Genomic DNA, 23,387 nt, shown 5'->3' with positions numbered 1-23,387 from the left:
TTAAACTGAATTAAAATGTTTATTTTACCACAGTGTGTTAAATCACCAGATTAACCGTTTTCTGCAGCATTAATCTCGTCTTAAATCGCAACAATTGCATTTTACTGTTATTTTTTTAATGTTAATTAAAGATTTTTGTCAGGTTTTTTTAATCATCATCGGCACCATCAGATAACATTCACTCAGAGGGATCATTTTGTGCAGAACAGCAGTCACATGATCTGTGAAAAACGCCTTTTTATATGAATGGAGTCTCAAGCATAGAGCCCAGCCTACTTCATAATACCCGTTATCTCTGACTTGGGTTTTAGGTTTTAGGTAAGCTAAAACCTAAAAGCCTTTTATCAGATCTCACTGATAAAAGCAATAATACACAAAGCAGTACAAGACAAACTAACCTGGTGTCTGTGATGACGCTGCTCAGGGCTGTAAAGAGGTCTTCCTCTGTCATGTATTTCCAGTGCAACATGATTCCCATTCCTTTGGCTGCTACGCGCGTCATAGTATCATAATGGTCACCAAAAAGAGGTACACCCACCACCGGCACACCATGATACATGGCCTCATAGATGCTATTCAAGCCCCCATGGCTCAGGAACGCTCTTGTGTTAGCGTGACCTAGATGACAAGAAACAACAGGTGGTTTTTTGTATGTTATGCATAAAGTTTTTGACGGGGCTGTTTTGCTAAGGTTAGAAACAGTTTAGAGAAAGTGAAACAGCAGCACATCAGGCATCATTCAAAAAGAAAACCAGAAAAAAAAAAAAAAAAAAGGAAAACATTTTATGACCATGGCTTAGAGCAGTGGGTAACCATAACACCACAGAAAAACATACATTGTTATTTTTAATTTTATAATGCTTACTGTCCTAGTGTGTGTCCTGCAGGTAAAATGGCATTACATCGTCGCATAATCAAGTCCTTGCTGTCAGACTTTGAATGTGGCATATTCCTCATCCTTGTCAGGCACAATGAACCTGTGTGTATTCTTTCTAGTGAGGTTAATAAGTATGTGAAGAAGGGATCCATACTACACAAAACCTAGTGAGCCACACCCACAGGGTGAAACCAACAACTCCTGAGGGATGTGTAAAAACTTGTCATCAAGCAGTAGTACAAAAAATTTACGTTCTTACTTTTTTCAAGGTAAATATAATAACAGAAGAGTTCCTACAGTTTTTTAAAATCTTGTTTTTATTTTCTTTGAGTTTAGTTTCATTTAGTTTTCAGTGTGAGTTTACATCTTTCAGACTCATTTCTGTAATTTTAATGTTTTATATTTGATATTGTGAATTATTGTAATGGGGGCTCTTCATCAGATTAGAATTTAAGAAGGTCTGAACGGGTATTATAACACAAACGACACTTTGTGGAAACGGTTAACTCACATACATGTTAGTGTTACCGTTTCTAGGAAATGCACTGAGGTCTGCTCATATTTGTTAAATTTGACTAATCTTGCAAAGACAAGATCAAAATTACATGGTCTATATATTTTTAATTTATTTCTCGATGAACATGAACAATGATTTTTTAACTACATGTATTTTGATTTGCAGTTTTAGTTAACTAGAATCACCTCGATCTGAGTCGCAAACAAAATATGTTGATAAAAGAACTGGATGCTACGTTTTTTTTAATGATCTCATGTCCTTACCTAATAAGTCATTCTGAGGCATCCAATCAACAAGCTTGGTGTTGTTGCCAAGGTTACTGGGTGGCACGCCAGAGAATCTGAGGAGGAGGAAACAATGCAGAGGACAAACATTGAAGCAATTTATTTTAGTTTTGAGAAGAAAATCTTAAATTTAAGCCAATTGAGAAAAAAAAAAATCTTGAGGTGCTTTAAGCAAAGTAACAATTTATTAGATTGAATAACGCACTTGCTAACACCTTGATAAAGTGTGACATTATTTTAAAGTGCTACCCAGACTTTACCAGTAAAAATCAAGTAAGAAAGTCCAAGTTTCTTCATACTACACAAGTGTTTGCATGTCACACTGTCTCTTGATTGCAGTTTTCAAATGCTAAATGAGGTCAGTAATATAGAGCACGGTTGGTAGAGCGTGGGGCCAGAAATAGTCTGTTTCCAACCACAGTGACTAACTCCGCACTGTGGTGCAGTGGCAAACAGTGTCGGTTGTGTAGCTCAAGCAGTCTAGTGCCACATCTACTAATTGCGATTCTTTCTGCTACAATGTATAATTTCTTAACACTTCTAAGACACTGGGGGGGGAAATAATTAAAATTATGAAAATATAAAAGAACAAAAGGGGACTACTGAGTGTACAACGACACTCACTGCACAGGTTTTCACCTTGATTGCTAATGAACACTTAGTGATTAGTGTGAATTTCCACAATAATGTGCTCAGTCAAATTCTTTTTTTTTTTAAACAATGTAGTGTTTTAACACAAAGATTTGGATGTTTAGTCCTAAGAGATCAGAAGTTATCCATAAAGATTATGCGAGTTGTGTTCATCCCTCACATTATTGCGAGGATTAGTCTGCCAGACAAATCACAGTGACTAACTTTAAAAAACGATATAACCGACAAACTAAAGAGACAGTCTGGTCAATGCATTTTTTTAGCTGCTAAGAGCTGTGATATATGTAAATGAGGATAATAGTAAATGCCAGCCAGACAAGGTCATTTCGAAACTGTAAGAAAACGTATACACAAAATGAATCATGCACAAAATATAGAAAATCGTATCTTTTGAAAAATGAGACCGATACTACGGCAACAGTGAATCTACACTGACCTATATTAACAAATTTAGTTGTTACAATCCACCTGCCAACACCTTTAGCAGCACATGGTAACATTATCTTATTTCTGTTTTTTCCCACCCCTTTTTGTCCAGCCTCAAAAACCTTTTTGTTTACTTCGTCTTGGTTTACATTCTTTTACTGATAATCTTTTTCTCTTTGGCTTAATGTGTAACTTCCCCTGGATAATGAAACGGCCCAGTCTTTGTTAATTTTGTTAAATGGTGCGAGTCCTATCGTCAGTTAACCATATCTAAGACAGAAGTACGCATACACAAGAGGTCACATTGTCTAAGGGTCAGATAGTGGAATGTATTTGTTCTCAAAAATATCTCGCAACAGTCACTGACTCTAAACTGAACTTTGAAGCAAACTGTGAAGCTGTGTGCACAAAAAGAGGCTATCATGTTTGAGGAAGCTCTGTCATCTCCACATTGATAAAACCCACTGATGATTTTATCATGCTTCTTTTGAATGTCTTTTGTCCTTTTCCTTGGTATCATATCTGTAATGAACAGAAACTCACTCAAATTGTTAAATTGTCTGATCTGTGAGCCACAGCTGAGCCCAGCACCCCTCTATACCCTGTATTTCCTCAGTATTTTGTATTATGCTTATCTGTTAGCTATGGTCCATGTTTGTATTGAAAAATGGAGAACAGAATACAAACACACACCTTTAATATCACGAAAAAACTCTAGGACTGACTCTCAGGTAATAAATCTACATCGTTTACCTCTATGCAAGTTTCTGTGTGCAAAGTGTAGAAGTAAATTACTGGTCACTAAAACACTTGTCAAGTGGTTTCTGGCTCTCTGTGATATCGCCAACTGATCAGGGGAGACATATTGCTTAACCAAATGGTGATGCCAAAACGACATGAAATACACCAGTGATTTATTCATTCTGAACTTCTCTTTCACACTCGTGCTTCTTTGGGCCTCAATCAACTACTTTGTTGATAATGTTCGATCTAAAATTTCAAGTGTTGCCGATGCAGTTGCTTACATCATGGTAAAAAATCTAAATGTAGATACGCTTATTATGAGTTTTATAAATGTCTTTGGTTATCGTATATCAGGGAAAAAAAAAAAAAAAACACACACACACTTCAGAAAATTTTTAACATACTTCTAGACTGACTGGAAATGTGGGTGTGTCTTTCTGGCACAGTACTGAACTGGTTTGAATCTAAGTAACAGGGAGAAGTTGTGTCAACTGGCAGTAGCACTTCAGTACAGACAAAAATGACATTACGATCCACAGCATGCTACTTCAAACTTAAATCATGGGAACCAAAAAGTAATAAATAAAAGGAAAATTAAAAAGAAACAAGTTTGTAAAAAATTTCTTACTGTAATTATGCAACTTAAACACAAATCTGCAAACCATATCTCCAGGGGACTTTAAGCCATTACATAAACTTAATCAATGTTTACATGTGCAAAACAATATTTCTTAATTCAATGACAAAAACTAGCTATATGGATTACACCAGCTCGCAGTGGTTTTAAATCAGTGCCCCCCAAATCTGCAGTTGTGACAGGGATGTTAACTGGGCTTTTTTGTTCTGCACATTGTGCAACTTAAAAAGTAAATGTTAAAAAAACTAAAAAAACAACACAACGTACAGTTGTACTTACTCTTGATCTATTGTTTTATGCAAAGCATTTAGAATTACCTTGAGGTTGAAAGCACCTAGACAAATGAACTTGATTTGCATCAACAAAAGCTGAAAAGCAAAAGTGCTTTTGTACTCACAGGTGTTTAAGTTCTTCTAAATGCCTGTGTATGTCTGCATGTAAGCGTCAATAGAAAATTTTTTATATACTTTTTTTTTTTATGTCTTTGACATTGAAAATGTTATGTGGTGGAAGCAAAACATTAAAATTAATTACCGGTACATATTTTTTCTGACTGACATTTCTGGCAAGAATCCCTTTGACTGTCTACAGCGCCCGAGACATAGAACAGTGATACATAAATTTTTTGTTGCAAAATTACATAAGCATTGCAAGTACCTATAGAGCTTCAAAGAACATCACCATCATTGATCGGGTGGAATTCCTTGCGGTTGTGCCACGTGACTTACTGCTTGGAACAGTATGTTTACTTAAATAACAAAAGTCTTTCCAATAAGCTGACATTTTCCTAGAGCCACAAGACATGCAAAGTTTACCGAGCAAGCCTACCTGAATTTTGCCACCACTTTATATGTACACAGCACATTTTAAAGGTAGCGTTTACAAACTAAAAACTTAAGCAAAACTCATTAACTTAATCATCTTAGGTCTCATGTTTATTTCTGGGGCACCCTGACCTCCAAGACAGAAAAAAAATAATACTTAGAATTTCTTGGTTCATTTTAAATATATCAAAAATAAAACAATTCCATTGCATTTTATTTTGAATTTAAAATTCATTACTTAAATACCATTTTCAATTCTCTTCTTGGTCGGCAATAAAGAAAATAATGCACTCGACTCAAAAATATGCAGATCATGCCACTGACTAAATACTCGTGTGTTTTTTGTGTGGGGAGGCATTTCCGCAAATTCAGCATATGCATGCTACATTATGACTCCCATCTGTCCATCTCTGTCTGCTTCCCTCCCCAGCCCAAACTCTTTCATCTGTCTTTAACAAAGCACCAATTCACCATCCTGCCCATCAAAGCCTACATTCATGGAGCCAATTATCAATGACACAATTCATTTGGCTCCCTGATACCGTCATCAGCCTTCTTCCTTTTTAACCTCTTAGTTTAGAAGGGAAACTAAAAGCTGCATTAACATACAATATCGCATAACTGTTGCCCTTTAAAAGAGGATCTTGTTTGTTCTCTACTGTGATGAGATTCCTGTATAAAAAGCCTGATTATCATACCATGAAAAATTAGGGAAGTGAAAATAGGGAATGTGTTTCATTTTACTATACGCAACAAAAGAGATGAATCCGTATCATAAAATGTTGCACACATAAACACAACCCGCATTTTTTTTTTTTTTTTTAAATAGTCATCAAGGTAATATTGCAACCACAATGGAATCATCTGAGGTCCCTCCACCCAGTTTTTACAACAGTCAATTCTTGCAGTTTAACATTGCATGGGTAAGTTCACTTGTTCCTCTTTACCACCTCTCTCACCAAAACTAAATAAAAGACGTCACGCATATGTACGATGGCCTCATTTTACTAAGACACAGAAGGTCAGTAAGCTAACACGAATAAACTGGCACACGGCAAGAACAAAGGAGTCCTATTTCGCCTTGAGCTTTAGCGATCTGTTTAATCTGTATTTTCCAAAAGAAAAGAAAACAATCCCAATAAGATAATCAGTAAAGTCAGCACAGAGGTCTTTTTTTTTTAAATTATTTATTTATTTATTAGTGACTCTGAAATTTATCCTTGCACTTCTTGCCTTTTCTTTTTCACCACGTGTGGGATTTAAACGTGTGATGATAGTATACAAAGGCCAACTTGAGAGAAAAGGAATGGCACAATGTGGTATTATCTCTTTTTAAGACTTAAGTGTTACAATAAAATGAAGACTGATCACTGAAATATCTGTACTTGCAGTCCGAACACAAAAAACATGACAAGAAAACCTAAATCTCTGACCTAAAACCTAATAAAGACAGCATGCAGTGACATACCTGCATTTACACAGAGGAAAACATAATGGAAGGTTAACAGTTCACTTGCATGACATCACTGGAAACTGTGTAGTCAGGCCTCTACAAACTAGCTGCCAACCCTCTACATGCAGGTGCCTGTTCTGCATTATATACCCATCAGTGTAATGTTAAGTGTATCTACTGCAAATCAGTACTTTGCTCCTGGATTCACATTACACAAAAAAAAAGTATTATTATGTGATAAAATTTCCTTAAACCAAATAGTTATCCTTTATCCCATATTTAGTTAAAATATCCATAGAAATGTGGGTCAATGTGGTAAATGAATGGCAAGCTTTTCAAATATACCTGTTAATGATTAAAAGGTTGATGGATGGTTTTAATGTAACATTAAACTACTACCTCTCGTTATTAATTAATCCTGAAAGCAGTAAACAGAACTGAATATGCTGCAAATGCAGTTCTGCGGCTAAAAGTGAAGTAGCTCCTGTCGTGTCACATGGTCATATATTGTCTGCACCTCATTCACATATGCAAAAGTGTGTTTATCAGAGCAGTACTCGGGCTGAATTACTTGTGGCTAAATTTAGAAAGGAAAAAAAATTGCAAAGGTACTTCCATCCTTAAACTATAAAGTCACTGTCAACTGATCAAGTTTTACTGTGGCACGAACAAGTTTCAGCATTCATGGCGCAATTTTATTTGATCTACCAGATGACCTCTAGTAAAAAATGTTATGTCTCTTTCTTATGGTGGAGTAATGGCCACTGACCTTAACAGAGGCAAGTGAGGCCTAAAGTTCTTTGGATGTTGTTCTGGGGTCTTTTGTGACCTCTTAGATGAGTCGTTGCTCCGTTCTTGTAATTTTGGTCGGCCTGAGAAGGTTCACCATTGTTCCATGTTTCCACCATTTGTGGATAATGACTCTCACTGTGGTTTGCTGGAGTCCCACAGCTTTAGAAATGGCTTCATAACCTTTTCCAGACTGAGAGATCCCAATTACTTTGTTTCCCATTTGTTCCTGAATTAACCTTTGAGAATGTTTTGGTCTACTCCACTTTATCAGGCAGGTTTTATTTAAATCATTTCGAGATTATCGAGAACAGGTGTGGCTTTCCGAACATGTGATACACAGCAGTTAATTTATATCATAACACCTTTATTTAGAAACTACGTTAACTTGCGTTATCTTTGTCTAATATTTAAATTTGGTTGATGATCTGAAGCATTTAAGTGAGACAAACATACAGAAACACAGAAAATCAGGAAGAGCGCATACACGTTTTACCACCACTGCAGGTTTCTCCATAAAACACAACAAACAACCAAAAAAAGAAACGGAAAAGAAAAAAAAATGCCTAGTGGAAGACTGTTGTTAATTTTAGGTTTTAGAAAGTTCTATTCACATCTTTTAAATTGAAAGTAGATTCTTTACCTCCAGATAACACGTTGGGGCAGTCTGGCAAGGGCACCTGCTAGTTTGTGAGCAATGTCACTGGAAAGGTACTTTACGCCGGCTCCAAATGACACAACTACAAAGCCGTGCTCTTCTGTGTCTTTCACCCAGTCTTCAAAACCCTGTAGGAACATGAGAAAAAAAAGACCAGGGAGGGATAAAGTACAGCTTTAAAAAAAAGAAAGAAAAAAAAACATGTATTTCATATTTGAAAGTGCTTCAATTTACAATTTAACTCAGGATTTTCTTTTAGAGCCTTAAGAACAAATACATGACATCAGCGTCAATAAAGCATGACTAAGTCACATAAGCTCTAAACACTGTTTTAGTTATCTGCGAAGGTTTGCAGTCACGCCTATGTGACGATAGCATTTATTGTACTGACATAGCAGAGTTTATTGTGCACATCCATTTTGACAGGTTTGCATATAAATGTAGGATGACAGTATAAGACTGAATAAATGCTACAATCTAACTTTAATATGAAAACGCAGTACACTAAACTACTTTTTTAATAATGTTAGAACAACCGGTAATCATGTCTGAAGGCTGATAAGTACAGAGGCTCTAAAACCCAATAACATATTCCAGCCTGAAAACTCTGTAGAGATGCATCTAAGCTCAGATCCTTTGATTTTTAGAATGAAATTATATGTTAATTAACAAAAAACGTAATACTCTACAACCTCAACCATTTAGTATCAACTTTGTACTACTGTCAGATTTTTCAGTGTATGAGCTGTTGATATAGGTGCAATCAAAAAACATTAGTCATTCCTGATCATCAGCAACCAAGCCCAGAAAAACTGACGCTAAATAACATTCAATATGTACACAAGTCTTTTATAACACATTTTCACCTATTCAAAATATAAACTCACATAGATGGTAATATACGTAAAGGCCAGTTAGCAACCACAGGCAATCACCAATTGCAAGGAACAAATATATATTCCTAAATGGTCAGGAGGGTTGCTGCCTGTCACGGTGAAAATGATAACTGCTAAAGCTCCAAAGAGACAGAATCAGTTACCACCTGACAACCACGGGTCAGTGGGAGAAAAAAACAAAAGTGGATTCTCCAACTGGTTGGCAAGTAGATGCTAAAGCAGGCTTACATTTTAGTTTGAAATTCTAAGGTTTGATATATTTAAAGTTTCTAAGAAAAACAGGACTTCTTGTTGCTCGAAGAAAACTCAGCAGAGGCCTCTATCAAGAAGCAATGTCACAGATCCCTTTCAAGAGATCCCTTCATTTGAATTGCCTTTACTGGAAGCAACCCTGGTGCCTACAGTTGGCCATGTAGGAGAGTGAAATCACCAGGGTAACAATAAATTTGAGTATAGTTATCCATAATGGTGGACTGGAGCAGACGTCATTAACCCATGAATGTTTGTTTTTGAGCACTTCTGTATTATTTAAAGCCAAGTTGGGTATTTCTGTGCTCCAAGTTATAATTACTAATTGAATGTTTAACAGTCTTTGCAAGTTTGAGGCTGGCAAGGTATAGTATTATCTCTATGAGTTACAACAAGGTTAAAACATTACCTTTTATGGTATCATTTTCCAAGTAAAGCCTTTTTACAAAAAAACAAAGCAAAAAAAACAACAACTTTTGAGTACTATTGATGTGTTGAACCTAAGATTCTAGCTATCCTAATTAGAGACCATCCAATACCTTAAATGCTCGCTCTATTCAAATAAAAGATGTAAAACTATCAGCACAACAACTGAAATAACAGAACTCACGGGTTCCTACAAACTACACTAAGAAAATTATAACCACAAATCTACATATAAATCCAATACCATACGCTTTTAAAGCACTCTTCCTGTAAAAAACGAGGAGTCGTCCATGAGCAAACCTGCAACATGGAACACTCTGCCATGTGGTGCTGTTTTTTGGGGGGTGTTTTTCTTTTTTTAGTAACAGCCTGCCATTACTTGGACTACAGTGCTTCTCAACAGGCACTTGAAAGAAGAAATCATGACAAACAGTCATTTGAGTTTGGGTTTGCTAGGGTTGGATGACTGGACTAATCTATGTTGGCTGTTTGCAGTTGTTTTTTTGTCTGTGATTGTTGTCATTTTATTTTGCTAATTTAGTTGTCTGAGAATTTCAGTTGGTAGGTAATTAATTTTAAAAAGATGTGAAGTCTCCTTTTAGGTTGTGTTGAGCTAGAGCTGAGAGTTGACAGTTATTGAGATTCTTAGCAATATTATAAGGAAAAGTCATACAAGAAGACCTTAAATGTCAACAAGTCTGTGTACTTTAGCATCATATGTTATGCCCAGCTTTTTATTCATTTACAGGCATTTACACATCTCTAAAAATATATTTGCTCTTACAGGTTGTTGAAAGGACAACAGGCAGTTGGATATTAACCCAACCCTGGGGCGTGTCCTGATGTGCACTTAAGAAACCATTAGTTTGTCCAATAGTAAAATATATTTTTGTAAAAGTGAGGATGGACTGACTAACAGTGGTTAGGGACCGATCAGGGAGCAGCCATGTTGGAGAGACAGGATTGCCGGACAAGTAGGGAGAGAGGGAGGCTAACGGTCCAGCTGCAGGAGCTAAGGCTGCCCTGGCACAGAGCAGCTTCACGGGCACACTGGGCTCTGTGTCCCAGCAGCATACCCCCTACTGTCCCTACAACACGGCCTTAGTGACCCCATAAAAGAGTCTCAGTGTCCCCAGAGTTAGGGTTAGAACAATGACCTCGTTCTCCCTCCACTTCCATTATAACCCTCCACACAACACTGCACAATACTCCCTATTGGCTGGTGTGGCATTCCTAAAACCCTCCGCAGCAGATACCGACAGCCCGCGCTTGCAATGTCCAAACGCTGGACTAACCCCCCCATCACTACCCGCCTCTCCTCAACACCCTTCCCCCTTTTGCTCAAAATCTGCCGTGTACATTGAACCTAAACCAATCATCACACCAGACTTTTCTAGAAAGGGTCACTTTGTAGCACATTGTGATTAGAAAATATCACAAGTGATAAAAAAACAATAGATAATGGAAACTAGCTAGTGTGAATAACAGCAAACTGTGAAGACATAAAGACGAAGTCGTTTCAAGAGATAAAAGTGCAGAAAAACAATTCATTAACTAGAGATGTGTGAATTTGATTAAAATTCAAGAGGAACGTTGCAGCCAAGCTTTTGCAAGTTCCCAAAGGGTTGTTTTTCAACAAGTGGTTAATTACTCGGCAACTATTTTGGAAAAAAAAAAAAAGCCAACATTTTATTGGCTCCAAATTCTCGTGTGACGATTTCATTTTTATCTTATGACTGGCTATAAGAAACATGGATTAGCCATTATTTTCTACTTAATGATACTACAGTTTAACAGATTAAGGCCTTTTCTGAAAAAGGGCTGCGTCTTTGATTAACTCTGAATAATTCAGTGACAAAAGAGAAACAGTTTGCAGAATGGATTTAGGCTAAAGAATGGAAAAAAAAAAGGAGTATGTCCTTTCTCATGCCTTTATAATACCTCTCATAACTCTTCAGGGTTCTCAAACACAGACCACACCCATAACAAAATTTACTGTATTAATCTAATTATACTAATATACTAATATTAGTATAATACTTAGAAAAACAATGCAGCTTCCCATTCTGACCAATAAAGACACATATTTGCATAATGACCTGTTTCAACTCTGTTCCCATGAGCCAGCTGTACTACAGTGCTTCTGTCACCAGTGCATAAGAGCGCTCATTTTATGCTCAGGCTCCTATAGAGGCCTCTGTGAGCACTAGATGCAGATGCATTCATGAAATGTAGGCTCCATTGTTCAGATCTTGAAATGAATAAGCCTATCTCAAATACAAGTTTAGCATTGGGCCTGAGTACAAGAGAATAGGACATGTAAAGGCGTGAGGTGACACACCTGAAAATTTGAATGCAATAATTGTTGGATTTTTAACATTTGCTGCTTTCTTATGATACTGTCAGCAGTGTTTCATATGAAGGATAAGGACTGATTCAAGACTATGGTCACATTTGTATCAATGTATCAAAATACCTTGCTGTGCGAGCTGTTTAAATGCTGCATTAGCCAAAAGGAGACTGCACAAGTTCTCTTGGACATGACAAAATAGAACAACCCTCATAATAAGCTCGTCAGCTTTGTGTCCCTTTTGGTACTGACCTGTGGCAGTGGGCTGGGAGGCTTGGTGAGGATGCCACCTATGTACACCACATGTGGAAGGGTGGGTCTGGGGAATTCCAGAGCCATGTCAGTGCACAGCATCCACAGCCGGCTTCCCTGCACCAAGTCAGCCATGGCCACTTGAGGCTTTACTCCGTGTTTCTTCATAATCCGGTCATACTTGGGCAGTGCGATGTAATGGACTCCAAAGCGCTGTACGAGGTAAACAGCTGTGTTTGCAATCCTCTGCATCAAGGACATGCGGTCGGTCAGCAGCGAGTTGAATTCCGGTACGTATGATAACGGGGCCGGGGCTCCAACCTCTGCAGGGTACCACAGGCCGGTGCTGAAAACAGCATATTGCACACCCAGGATATGAGCAATCACAAAACCGCACATTTCATTGGGGTCCACTAGCAGCAGGTCAAACTTGGCCTCTTTCAGCCGATTCATTACTTCAGTATTGCCAACGACAGCATCGCAGTTCTGAGAGTAGTGGTCAAGAATGTCAAACAGTTCGAGAAATGTCAGGCGGCCTGAGAAGATGTTGGTGACTTTGGATTGCAGAAAATTGTCAGCTGTGGTGCTGTTAAAGATCCCTTGATAGCGCTGTAAATGGTAGTGAGGAGAGGGCGGGACCTCACGACCCTCTGAAACTAGAAAATGGGTCTCGTGGCCCTCCTTGTGTAGAGCTGTTGCCAGCGTTTTGAAGATGTAGAGGTGCGATTCAAACATGATGGGTGGGACCACAATCACTTTAGCGGCTCTTGTCGTACTGGGACTCCATGTGAGGAGGCCCAGGAGGAGTAGGAGTGATGAGGGTAGTAGCATGGCTGAAACAATAATAATAATAAAAAGAGCAATATTAGGATTACAGCTGCAAAATACACAGTACAGACATTCCAATGCAATATTATAATACAGATACAGATCACCGTTTATCCAAAAGCAATGCATCATAAAACTTTGTTTACTAGGAGTTACTTGTCTGTGTGCTTTGCACCTTCAAGGAGGAGGCTGATGGAAAATTACTAATTAGACGAGTTTATTTAGTTGAGATAAACCTTTATCTCTATCAGCAGAGCATGATTCAGAGAGTTGAAACTCTTATTTCCTGTTCATTGAACTTCAAGCCTGGAAATGAATTCTGCTGTATAAATTTTCTTTCAGTTCTCTCATACATACAAATCCATATGAAGAAATTACAAGGTCTCAGCTTTTGTGCCGTTTCATTTTTCTGGCATCAAAACATTACATTTCCTTATCAACTTCTTCTTTCTTCTGACGTACTTCGATTCCACCGCTCCATTTCTAATCACCCTGTGCGCAACTGTCGCTGACATGGTGTGGGTAGCACCAACGTCATTCTGAACCTCCAGCCGCCCTATTCACAAATACAAACACAAAGAACTATTATTGAGCCTCCATTTCATAGCCTGTGCCCTATATGCCTACACCCATTCTCTTGCTCTCTCTCTCGGCCCCTCTCATTTGGATTAATGATTAACAGTGAAAGCCTTTTTATGGAGGGTCGTCCACTACGCGGGTTACATTTATCTACAGTGCCTAACCCATAAGTTGCTACAGTTAGCTGTGTGGTGATGACATCCAACGGAAATGTATGGGTGCTATTTAAATACCTATAGATGAATATAGAAAGTTGTATGTTGGTCTGGAAGCCTTTCAAGGGTGAGCCATTTATGATATCCTCTCTGCCCCACAATACATCTCCTACATTTTGTTTTGTCATGGCACAAGTAATATCTCCCGATTGTATTACAATTGCACCTGTTGATTCTGCTCGCCTTATAGCATTCAATCATAATAGGAAGACACTTGTTTAATCACAATATGGAGTTTCTCTCTTCAAGGCAAGGTATGAAGAGGACTAAAGGATGTCACCATTTTGCATTAAAATAGCCTCAGCATGTTGTTACAGACACTTCTCAGCACAGACTGTTGATGGTAACTATAGAAACCAGCCAATGTCTACTGAGGACTAAGATGCGTCATGACTTAGGTTACCAACAATGGAGTCTGGTTACCGTGTGTGCAGGGACAGCTGAGGAAGTGATCTGGATTCAGAGAATTGAAGGATATAATATTATGGGATTATATGGATGGAGACAAAATGAGATGGGGAAGATTAGAGCAAACCTTGGGAAGACAGCTATTGTAGTTTGTAAGATAATAGTCAGCAGGGGAATGCTGGGAGATAAATCAGTGTAATGTTGATACTTTTGATATTGTGCGATTCATCTTACGAGCTAAGCCGCTGTTAAAATATACAAAGGTAATCAGACAAATGTGATGTAGGCAGTAATGGCTGCATTTTCCAAATCTACAATTAACGTCTTAGTCTGCCCATGCAGGATACTGATTTCCTTTAGATTTACATGATAATTAACAATGATTAATAAACTATTAAGCTTAACGAGATAAACTTTGTACAGTGTTTAACAAGTTTATTAGTCCACCACCCAATGTAAGGCTTATGCCACAGCTGCTCTAAATTAACAGTATTGGTCATTTAAAGAAAAATCTAAATTTAATGTATCTGCAACAGTTAATCTTCCACAACGCACCACCTCTTTAATCAAAAAGATAGAGACTCCGTTTTTTGTTTTGATGAAGATGCTAAATTACAGTTATTTAACAGGAAAAAAATGGTTTCAGTCGTTGAATATGATGCATGATCAATATCTGACAGCTCAGACATACAAAATATTTCTTAAAACAAAAAAAAACTAAGCATAACAACTCTTCTGCACAATAATTTGTATTTTTTTTTATTCAAAATCAACACAAAAGTAACTGAGAAAGAAAGTATTTAATAGTTTTTGAGGGGGGGACTTTAACTATGTGATTATCTTAAAATTAGTCTTCCATTCAGGTTCCCTGTTTTGTAGCATTTTCTGCACACATAATCTCTTATGCATTACTAAAAATCAAACCAAGTATAGTTTTGGCAGGAAGCACTTTTATCCAATCAGTGCCACAATGTGGTAATTATACCGTGATTAACACTCTCTAATGCAGACTAACGTTTTCGGGATGTAACACAGCAGGAGGCCCCTTGCTGTTTCCACAGTGGGGGCTCATTAGTTCAATTCACCCTGGTGAGAGCGGAGAAGTGACGTCCAAGAGCTGATATTAAGTCAAACACAAGTCAGCCTTTAGCTATTTATTTTTGGCTCATATCTCTCAAGTGAAGCAAGATAAACTGGTCTTAGGTTTATTTGCTGCAAAAAAAAAAAAAAGAACCCAGCTGAGGACCTTGAAGGGCAAGACTGGCTAGCCTGAGGTAATAACGCTTGAATTTTAGAAAAATCAAAGAAAAAACAATCTAAAAGATTAAATGGGTTCAGACATCCAGATGATGGTAGCTTTGAAGTCCTATTGCTCGGCTAGCTGGTGACTACTGGCGGAAGACGGCTTCGTAACCTGCTGAAAGGTGTGATGCAATCCTTTTCTTTTAAATCATGCCCGAGGTTAAACCCTCATAATGAAATTTGACATAGCAACACGTATCTGGGCCTAGTGGCTGCATACAAGTGTCATCAGCAAAAAAAATGCAAGTGCACATATGTGTGAAAAGTTATAACAGGTCGAGTATATAAAAGGTTAGTTGAAATTCTGTGATATCTGGAAACAATACTTTGTACTGTTAACTCTAAGATGGAAGGTGATGCAAGAGCACTTCACAGATAAGTAAAGGTCAAGAGCCTTTAGATCTGCTCAGGGACAACGTGTTCTCCACTGACAAAGGGAAAAATCACAGCTTTTTGTCCAGTATAAGGTATTTTCCCCTCACCTTTACCTTGATTCTGAACACGCGACTACCCTTACTGCTCCCTCCCTTTCATCATGATTATGGCACTGCTACACGAGAACAGGTCAGACAGGCTCCGTCTTTTAAAACATTATGTCAGCAAATAAACAAAGACAGAGCGAATGAGTTTACAGTGATGGTATCTCATTAATGTGAACTACAGATAAGGAAGCACCAATCAATGTGGTCAGACATGGTCTGTCTTTTTCAAGAGATAAACATTGTGTCAGGAAATAAAGAAGGATAAAATAAAAAGGAGACTGGGATAAAGCCAATGTGTTCCAGCAACCGAGGTGAACCAGAAATAAGAAAGAAGTGATGAATGTGATAGTGATGGTATTAAATTCCCCTATTTGCTTAAAAATATTATCAATGGGGAAACAAAATAGGATTGGCCCTAAGTAAGTGGGAACACAGTTTGTTAAGTAAGGCAGGCTGTCACAGTCTAGGAGGGATATCCTTTTATCCCTTATAATAAGGGTAAGATTTGAGCAAAGGCACACGTCATAACACAAACCAACAGTCTGACTGTTAAATCAATACCGCAAAGAATTTCTGAGGACGAAATTCCTCCCAATCGAAATTCAAGTTGGACTTACTTTGGTCTGTTTAGCAGTGACTGTCACACACGCACGAGTGACATAACTACCTCTGGCCTGACAGAGACTGAGCAGTCAAGAAAAAGAAAAATGTCAGGTGATCACTTTGCGTCGGAGGAACAGGACTGGCTTAACAGGTGCTCTGATGTTGACCCTCCCACAAGGAAAAAAAAAGTCACAGAGAATCGCCGTCTTTACGCCTGGTATTGAAATACCTTAGCTTAAGGTCATATAAGACAGTCCACTGGACACGTGATATTAAACTGTAAACTCTAAACATCTGTAATGGAACGTAAAAGTCCGGCCAACAGATTTGATATCATGTGTGATAAGTAAGCTAACTAAAAAAAAACCCCAAAAAAAACCAAACACCAATGTAGTAGTGGTCGTGTTTGCCTATTTCTACAGGTCTTTATATGTTTTATAGCTCTCTCTATATATATATCGATCATAGCTTAAGTCATGGGTGAAAAGGTTAATCCTTCAAGTCAAGAAGGGCAAAAATCCAGGGACCAAAAATTATATTTTTATGAGGAAAAATGTATGAATAAAGCTGCGCACGCACACACACACATATATATATATATCCAACTCTGCAAAATGGATCAGCTTTTAAATTTAAGGAAAAAATGCGAAACAATGATTCTCGGCTAAAGAAAGATATTTTCGGCGTGGATATTTCGCAAGGGACGTGAACACAGCATAAGATAGCAACCTGACTACACCTGCACCTCGAGGGGGATGGGGACAGCCGGCTGAGCTTTAAAAGAAAAGGTAAGAAAGTAGCCTGTAACCTGTCATCTTCATCAATATCAGCCACCTGTATGAAAAAATAAAACTGCCAAGTTTTATGGGCGAACCAGGTAAAAGCACCTGTTGACTAAAAGTTCGCCTGGGTTGGCCTTACCTGGGGACTTCAGTGTAGTTCGGGAGAAATTAAAGGTGAAACTGCAGCAGTCTCGATTTTCCTGAAGAGAATTTTACGCGTCGTGTAGAAACAACGCAAAAGGTAGTCAGTAAAACACGTCCCCCGGCAACCGAGAAGGAGCGGAGGGAGCATTAAACTCAGAGTCCCACACAGGAGTGGCCGAAAGGCGGGGCTATCTGTGTTGCAGGATGGAAGTGAAGGGAGTGGCAGAAAGAAGGGAAAAAACACGACGGAGCGGTGGAGTATAACAGCCCATACAGGTAAGCCTACATACTAGGTGACTCAGTTTGTGTTGACACAATCGTTTTGGGTTTTTGTATTGTTTTTTTTGGGTTTTTTTAAATGAGCGTAGCGATCGAAGGTAAGGTAGAAAAGGAGGCGCCATGTTAAGTCTTTTAAATTCAAATCGATTAAATCAAGCAGAAAATTAAATTATATTCACTTTTATTTACTGTTATTTGTAGCCACAATCAGTAAGTTTGGACTTGTGTAATGACCGGATATTATGAGGTCTCGTAGTATCACTTCATAAGGCACCCTTTACAAAAGATTTCTTTATTTCTCTCACCTTTTATGTGGGTGTGCTTCTAATTAGTTCCTGATGGTGCCGGTGTTCAACACTCGGCCCACCGAAACTCATAAACGCTTCTAAATGTTGGGTGTGAACAACTTCAATACGCCGTCTGTTCCACCGCTTTGTAAGTTTGTTTTAACAGTAAGAAGAATTATAATGGATAATCAAACGATATCAGCTGATGACAGTGTGAATAAAATATATATTTTCCCAGATCATCTATTTACAGGAATACAGCACTATATGCACACTATACCCGATATTAGCTGCTTTGCTGTTATTGCTTTTGGGAAAGTGGGCTTGCTTAACTCCCCACCTACAAAAAGGTATGAATAAGGGAGAGATTCTTATCAGACAGCAAAGAGGTAGGAATAAAGAATTTAAAGGGGGGTGATTGCAATAAATGCTGACGGTGTAAGTTGTAACTGGTGTTACACAAAGAAGCAGGTCTGTTTACACAGCAAGCACAGAAATATAGGTGGGAATGCAACGTAATTTGGATGGTGGGGTTGAGGGATACTGGAGAGCAGGACCATAATGTGTGTTGCTAAAGACAAATGGATGGTTCTTCTCTAACTCACAGTGATCCATTTGTTTATAGCCTGCCCTCCACACAAAGACACCCCCCCCCCCCCCCCCTACATTCAGTGCCCTCTCCATCCCATTTCCTCAGCTATGCCCTGAGTCATCACAATATGCAATTCAGCTACTGGCTGCTGGGCCTGAGCATCCACTCAGTCCGCCAATCCAAAGGGGGGCCTGTATGTGGATTTACAGCGTATGCAACCATGTACTTGTTATTTGTCTGTGAGCTGGCCTTCAGCCTTCACTCTCCCATCATTATATGTCTCTATCCTACTCTACCCCTGGACACTATTTCTCTCTGTTTCACTCTCTCTTTTCCACCCCCCTCACTCTTCCGATGCTATTGTCTTTCTCCCCCACCCCCCAGATATCAGGTGCGTTACCTGAGCCCCATATCAATAGTTAATCACCCTGGGACACTCAATCTACAGCTCGCTGGCGAGGTCTCCCATTGAGAGTGGCGGCATTCGTGGTGTGCATCTTCATCTGTGTTTGAGAACAGAAAGCCTGCAAAGACTTTTATATTGTAACAGAAGCTGCTGTGTGTGCTGGGAAGGAGAATGGGCAAGGAAACAAGAAAAATAGAAGAGAGCTAGAGAGATCAGTAAAAGAAGTGTAGACACAGAGGGAATGGGGTAATAAAAATCACACTGCACATGTGTGCATGTACCGGAGATTAGCAAATCTGACAAATAAGTGCTTGTGTGGAATTTTAGTTTGCGCTTCTTTGTGTATTCAGGGAATATAAAACTGACATGGTCGGGGAGCAGTCCTCATCAAAAAAATGACTGGGGGGTAGTTGGAGGACAACGAATGCTGAAATGTTTGATTCATTTGTGTTTGTCTTGTAAACTGGACCAAAATAAAAAAATTTAAATGGGGCACTGTGCTTCATGTCCTGTGCTATCCCCTAGTGGAGAAACAATAGTATTACAATTTAGTGTGAAGCTGCCTGTGCTAACATGTTTAAAATAAAGGTGTGTTTTTGAAACAAGGGCACTGATGACCTTTTAAAGAAAGTTCCCATTTCAATTCCTGTAATTAAAATGGATAGAATCACCTTTATTGTCATAGTACATGTACAACGAAATTGTGGGTGCACCACACCAACTGTGCTGGAATAAAATATAAGTAGTAGACAGCAGGAATAAAGAGCAAACAAGTGAAACGTGCAAAAATAAGAGAAAGGAACACATTAGAGAACAAATTGCAAAGTGGTTGGAATTACTGCAAAGAAAGGACTTGGTCTGAACAGAGTCCGTGTGTGAGTGGCCTGAGTGATGAGCGTTACTCAGTCCATGATACTCAGTTCAGATTAGTGAGGTGGGTGGTCATCAGTGGGGTGTAGGGGGATAGTGTTTATTAACAGTCCAAATGGGCCCACGAAAGGAAGCTGTTTGTGAGTCTGGAGGTGTGGGACCTAACTGACCCAGAGGGCAGCAGGTCAAACAGGTGGTCATTTGTGATGGCCCAGGTTTTCCTGAGACAAGAGGATCAGGCGATGGCCTCTAGGAGTGGCAGAGGGCAGCCAATTATTTTTCTGGGCAGCGTTAATTACCCTCTGCACAGCCTTCCCCGTTCACAGTTGTGGCCCCTGCGTACCAAACACCCAGGCAGAGTGCGCTCTCCACTGAGGAGTGATAGAAGGCCAGCAGTAGCTTCTGGTCCAGGTTATTTCTTCTCAGGACATGGAGGAAGTGCATCCACTGCTGGGCCTTCTTTACTAGGGCGACGGTGTTGTGGCTCCAGGTCAGACCGGCAAAGCTATGGGTGCCCAGATGGATGGATGGGATGTTGACCAGTTACTCATTTCATTAGACAGGCTGGCTTTGTAAGAAGCTGAATAAACCAAGGAATAATTTAATCGGGTACAACAGAATCTTTGTGACAATTTTCAAAGCTAAAAGTAATGATGTCGCATTTGAGTGCAGCTCATTGTAAAGTATGAAAATTGTAAGGTATGAAAATGGTGGCTGGCAAAACATTAGAAACATTAGAAACCTGCTAATGTTTCTAAGTCGTTTCAACAAGACTCCTTTAAATGTGAGCAGAGCTGCATATTAAAACTGGGTAACAGTTGTTTTTGTTGCAGGGTAACCAATGAATTGCATTGTACTAGAGGTGCAGCCAGTTCATTGGTTACAAATGGGTCAAATTTAAATGTTTTGCAGGATTCTGCTGTAATACAATCATATATATTTTGAAGAATGAAAAGAATTATGACCAGAAAGGCTGTTCTTATGAAGACCGTCACTATGTTCTACTCGAAGTATATTTCAGTAACTGATTAGCTGATTCCAGGTGATTAGTTGGCTTACACCTCTTTTTTTGATGTCATGTAATATGTAATGATCACCACAAGGGGGAGAACAAACACCATGACCAAAAAGCCTGTATTAATCTCTGTAAGTTGGCCACTAAGTGATAAATGAATCAGCCTTTCTGTCAGCAACCTTTCTCCTTTACATTTTAAAGCTTATTTCTCACGCTAAGTAGGAATACATACACATATACCTGTCTTTTCTTTACATTTTGCTTCCAAGGAACCAGACTTTCTTATCCCATGATTAAGACCAAGTGGTATTGCGCAATAGTTCTGAGAGTTTTCCTTTGCACATTGGCCATTTAAAAAAAAAAAAAAATCAAATCATTTTCAGTCCAGTCTATTTTTAGAAGAAAGGTTGCTTTGGGAGGGGGGATTGTTCTTGTTTAGCAGAGAACGAATTCAAAACCAGTTCTCTGCCTTAGGTTACATAATCTGTTCCAATTTCTTTAATTTGACAGTTTAACAGGTATAAAATGGTACTTTTGCAACAACACAATGATTTCCAAACTTTCCAAGTTAACTGACAACCTGGCATATCTCACCATGATGCGCAGTGTGGTGTTCAAGTAAATTTGAAGAACCTGGAGGACAAAAGTGGAGGACAAAAGTGGAGGACAAAAGAAGAAGTGGAAGGTAAAGGAGGTACAGGAGAGAGATACAACAGTAAGTGTTTACAGCCATCTGTGAAACATGGTGGAGTCTCTGCCATGAATTGGAGCGGTTGGGAATCATGTAAAAATGAATGGAAATATAAATGCAGACAAGCAGCATCAGATTTTAACCACCATGCAATACCATTGAGAAAGCAACCAACTGGTAACATCATCCACTTTTTTTTTTCTGCTAGAAAAACACAAAATAAAACACTATCAGTCATGGAATGGCCTCCCCAGAGCCTGGATTGCTACATTATTACAGCACGGGATCATCTTGACAGAAAATAAAACAAACAGCAGTCAGGATCCAAAAAAGAGCTTTGTAGGAACTCTGTTTTTGCCTTTTATGTATCTATAGTTTCAGGCATGTTTGCATGTTCATACTATAATGACTGTAGCTTCTGTTTGTATGTTCCTCCTAGAGGAAGAGTTCTTCCTCCTAGACAAGTGCATCAATCTTGACGAAATTTTGCAAAAACATTGCCTAGGGTACTGTTAATGCAACATCTATGTAAATATTTTATACAAACTGTCGTATATAATTGTACATGTGATGGCTCAGTTTAACTAAATAATAACCTTACAAGGCATTCACTGTGTGCTACGCACAGGTCTTTGTATTTATAAAAAATGCAATTTTTTTATACATCCAAGTTTACTGTGACTTATGTCATTTTTAGATCAGCGATCTCCTGTCAAATCTCCCAACTTGAAAACTGAGTGGACCGATAGTGGGACAGGGATGCAATAGTATATGGAAACACTGCAGGTGGATTCACTTGATTCATTTGGATAGTCAAAAAAGTGTGTTTCATTATGTCATTCATGTCCCATACGACTGAATATAAGCGACAAAGTGAGAGATGCTGAATTTTGTCCTTTGTAAGTCATGGATGTTAAACGATTACCTTGTCAGATAGTCATTCAATCATTTTAATGTGAGTCACAGAAATACAGCAGACAAGCACCCATAATTTTTTTTAATATCCCTAACGTTGTTCTTTCTGTCTCCTCCTCAGTTTTCTCTCTTCCTCTTTCTAATGCTAGCACAGTAGCTCTGCAATCAGCCTTCTCAGCGATCAGCATTTTGTTTTCGTCCACCTTATCTCCTGTTTGCAGTTCCCTCTCTGTCATTATTATGCTATTAGTTTTTTATCCTGGGGCTAAAACATTGACCTTGAAGTCACTGCTATGCTCAAAACATGGTTTCCAAGATAGCTTTTTCCTCACCCCACATCTGAGAGTTGTCCCTATATCTTTCTCTCTCAATACATGAACACACACACACACACACACACACACACACAGAGACACGTACATATACAGTTCCAGTTTAAATTCACTGTATATACTTGCGAAGACTAAGTTATGCACATTCATTTGGATCCAGTTCTAAACTCTGCTCATAAACACGACATCACTGTTTCCTTTTTGAATAAATGGCATAAGAGTGTCGCAGAACTAAAAACCCATTTGTTTTATTACACTGAAGCAAGAAAGGAGATTGTGTGGAATCCAATTAAAGATTTCAGCACACCTGAGTCTCACTCACGACCTTTTTATTTTCCTGTCCTGTCATGGTGGAAGAAGACCGAGGGAGAGTGTTATTTTTATATCATTGTATTATTTCAATCATAATGCTTTCATTCTTTTCAATCGTCATTCAAAGAAGATGAGATGCTGCGTAAAATGTAAATAACAACATTATTGTTTTAAATATTTATGTTGTATTTTTAAGTTAAACTTGTGCAAAAACATCAAATGTTAAAGATTCAGAGAATCCAGAGAAATCTTTGTTTGTAATAGTGCAATAATGCTGTTATTAATGACTTTAACCCACACTGCAATAATAAA

The 23,387-nt window shown here is 38.5% G+C and overlaps 2 protein-coding genes and 1 long non-coding RNA gene across 5 annotated transcripts in view; 2 read left to right on the top strand and 1 right to left on the bottom strand.

The window, feature by feature from the left end:
• Window positions 1–17,632, bottom strand: part of ugt8 (UDP glycosyltransferase 8) — a 22,527-nt gene extending 4,895 nt beyond the window's left edge. The window contains exons 1-5 of one of the 2 annotated variants that reach the window (XM_026171075.1): window positions 17,372–17,632; window positions 12,034–12,866; window positions 7,846–7,988; window positions 1,658–1,734; window positions 399–618 (exon numbers count right to left, since the gene is read on the bottom strand). In XM_026171075.1, the coding sequence (XP_026026860.1) occupies window positions 399–618; window positions 1,658–1,734; window positions 7,846–7,988; window positions 12,034–12,864 (1,271 nt within the window). In that variant the 5' untranslated portion in view covers window positions 12,865–12,866; window positions 17,372–17,632. Of the gene's footprint in view, window positions 1–398; window positions 619–1,657; window positions 1,735–7,845; window positions 7,989–12,033; window positions 12,867–16,464; window positions 16,878–17,371 lie in introns of those variants that run through there. The other variant, XM_026171076.1, reaches the window with a different exon arrangement.
• LOC113024198 (MAP/microtubule affinity-regulating kinase 4-like) overlaps window positions 1–23,387 on the top strand; it is a 597,794-nt gene that overhangs the window by 246,200 nt on the left and 328,207 nt on the right. The window lies entirely within an intron of this gene.
• Window positions 17,075–23,387, top strand: LOC113024213 (uncharacterized). 2 transcript variants are annotated; one of them, XR_003272638.1, is made up of 3 exons: window positions 17,075–17,238; window positions 17,580–17,652; window positions 21,432–23,387. It is a non-coding gene; the product is annotated as an uncharacterized LOC113024213 (long non-coding RNA). The 2 variants fall into 2 exon arrangements; XR_003272639.1 differs by lacking the exon at window positions 17,075–17,238 and having other exon boundaries at window positions 17,590–17,652; window positions 21,432–21,540; window positions 22,214–23,387.

The sequence above is a fragment of the Astatotilapia calliptera genome, chromosome 6 (assembly GCF_900246225.1).
Source record: "Astatotilapia calliptera chromosome 6, fAstCal1.2, whole genome shotgun sequence".
In the NCBI taxonomy this organism is placed as follows: Eukaryota; Metazoa; Chordata; class Actinopteri; order Cichliformes; family Cichlidae; genus Astatotilapia; species Astatotilapia calliptera.
Note: the sequence above shows the minus strand (reverse complement) of the source record. Positions and strands in the feature narration are given on the sequence as shown.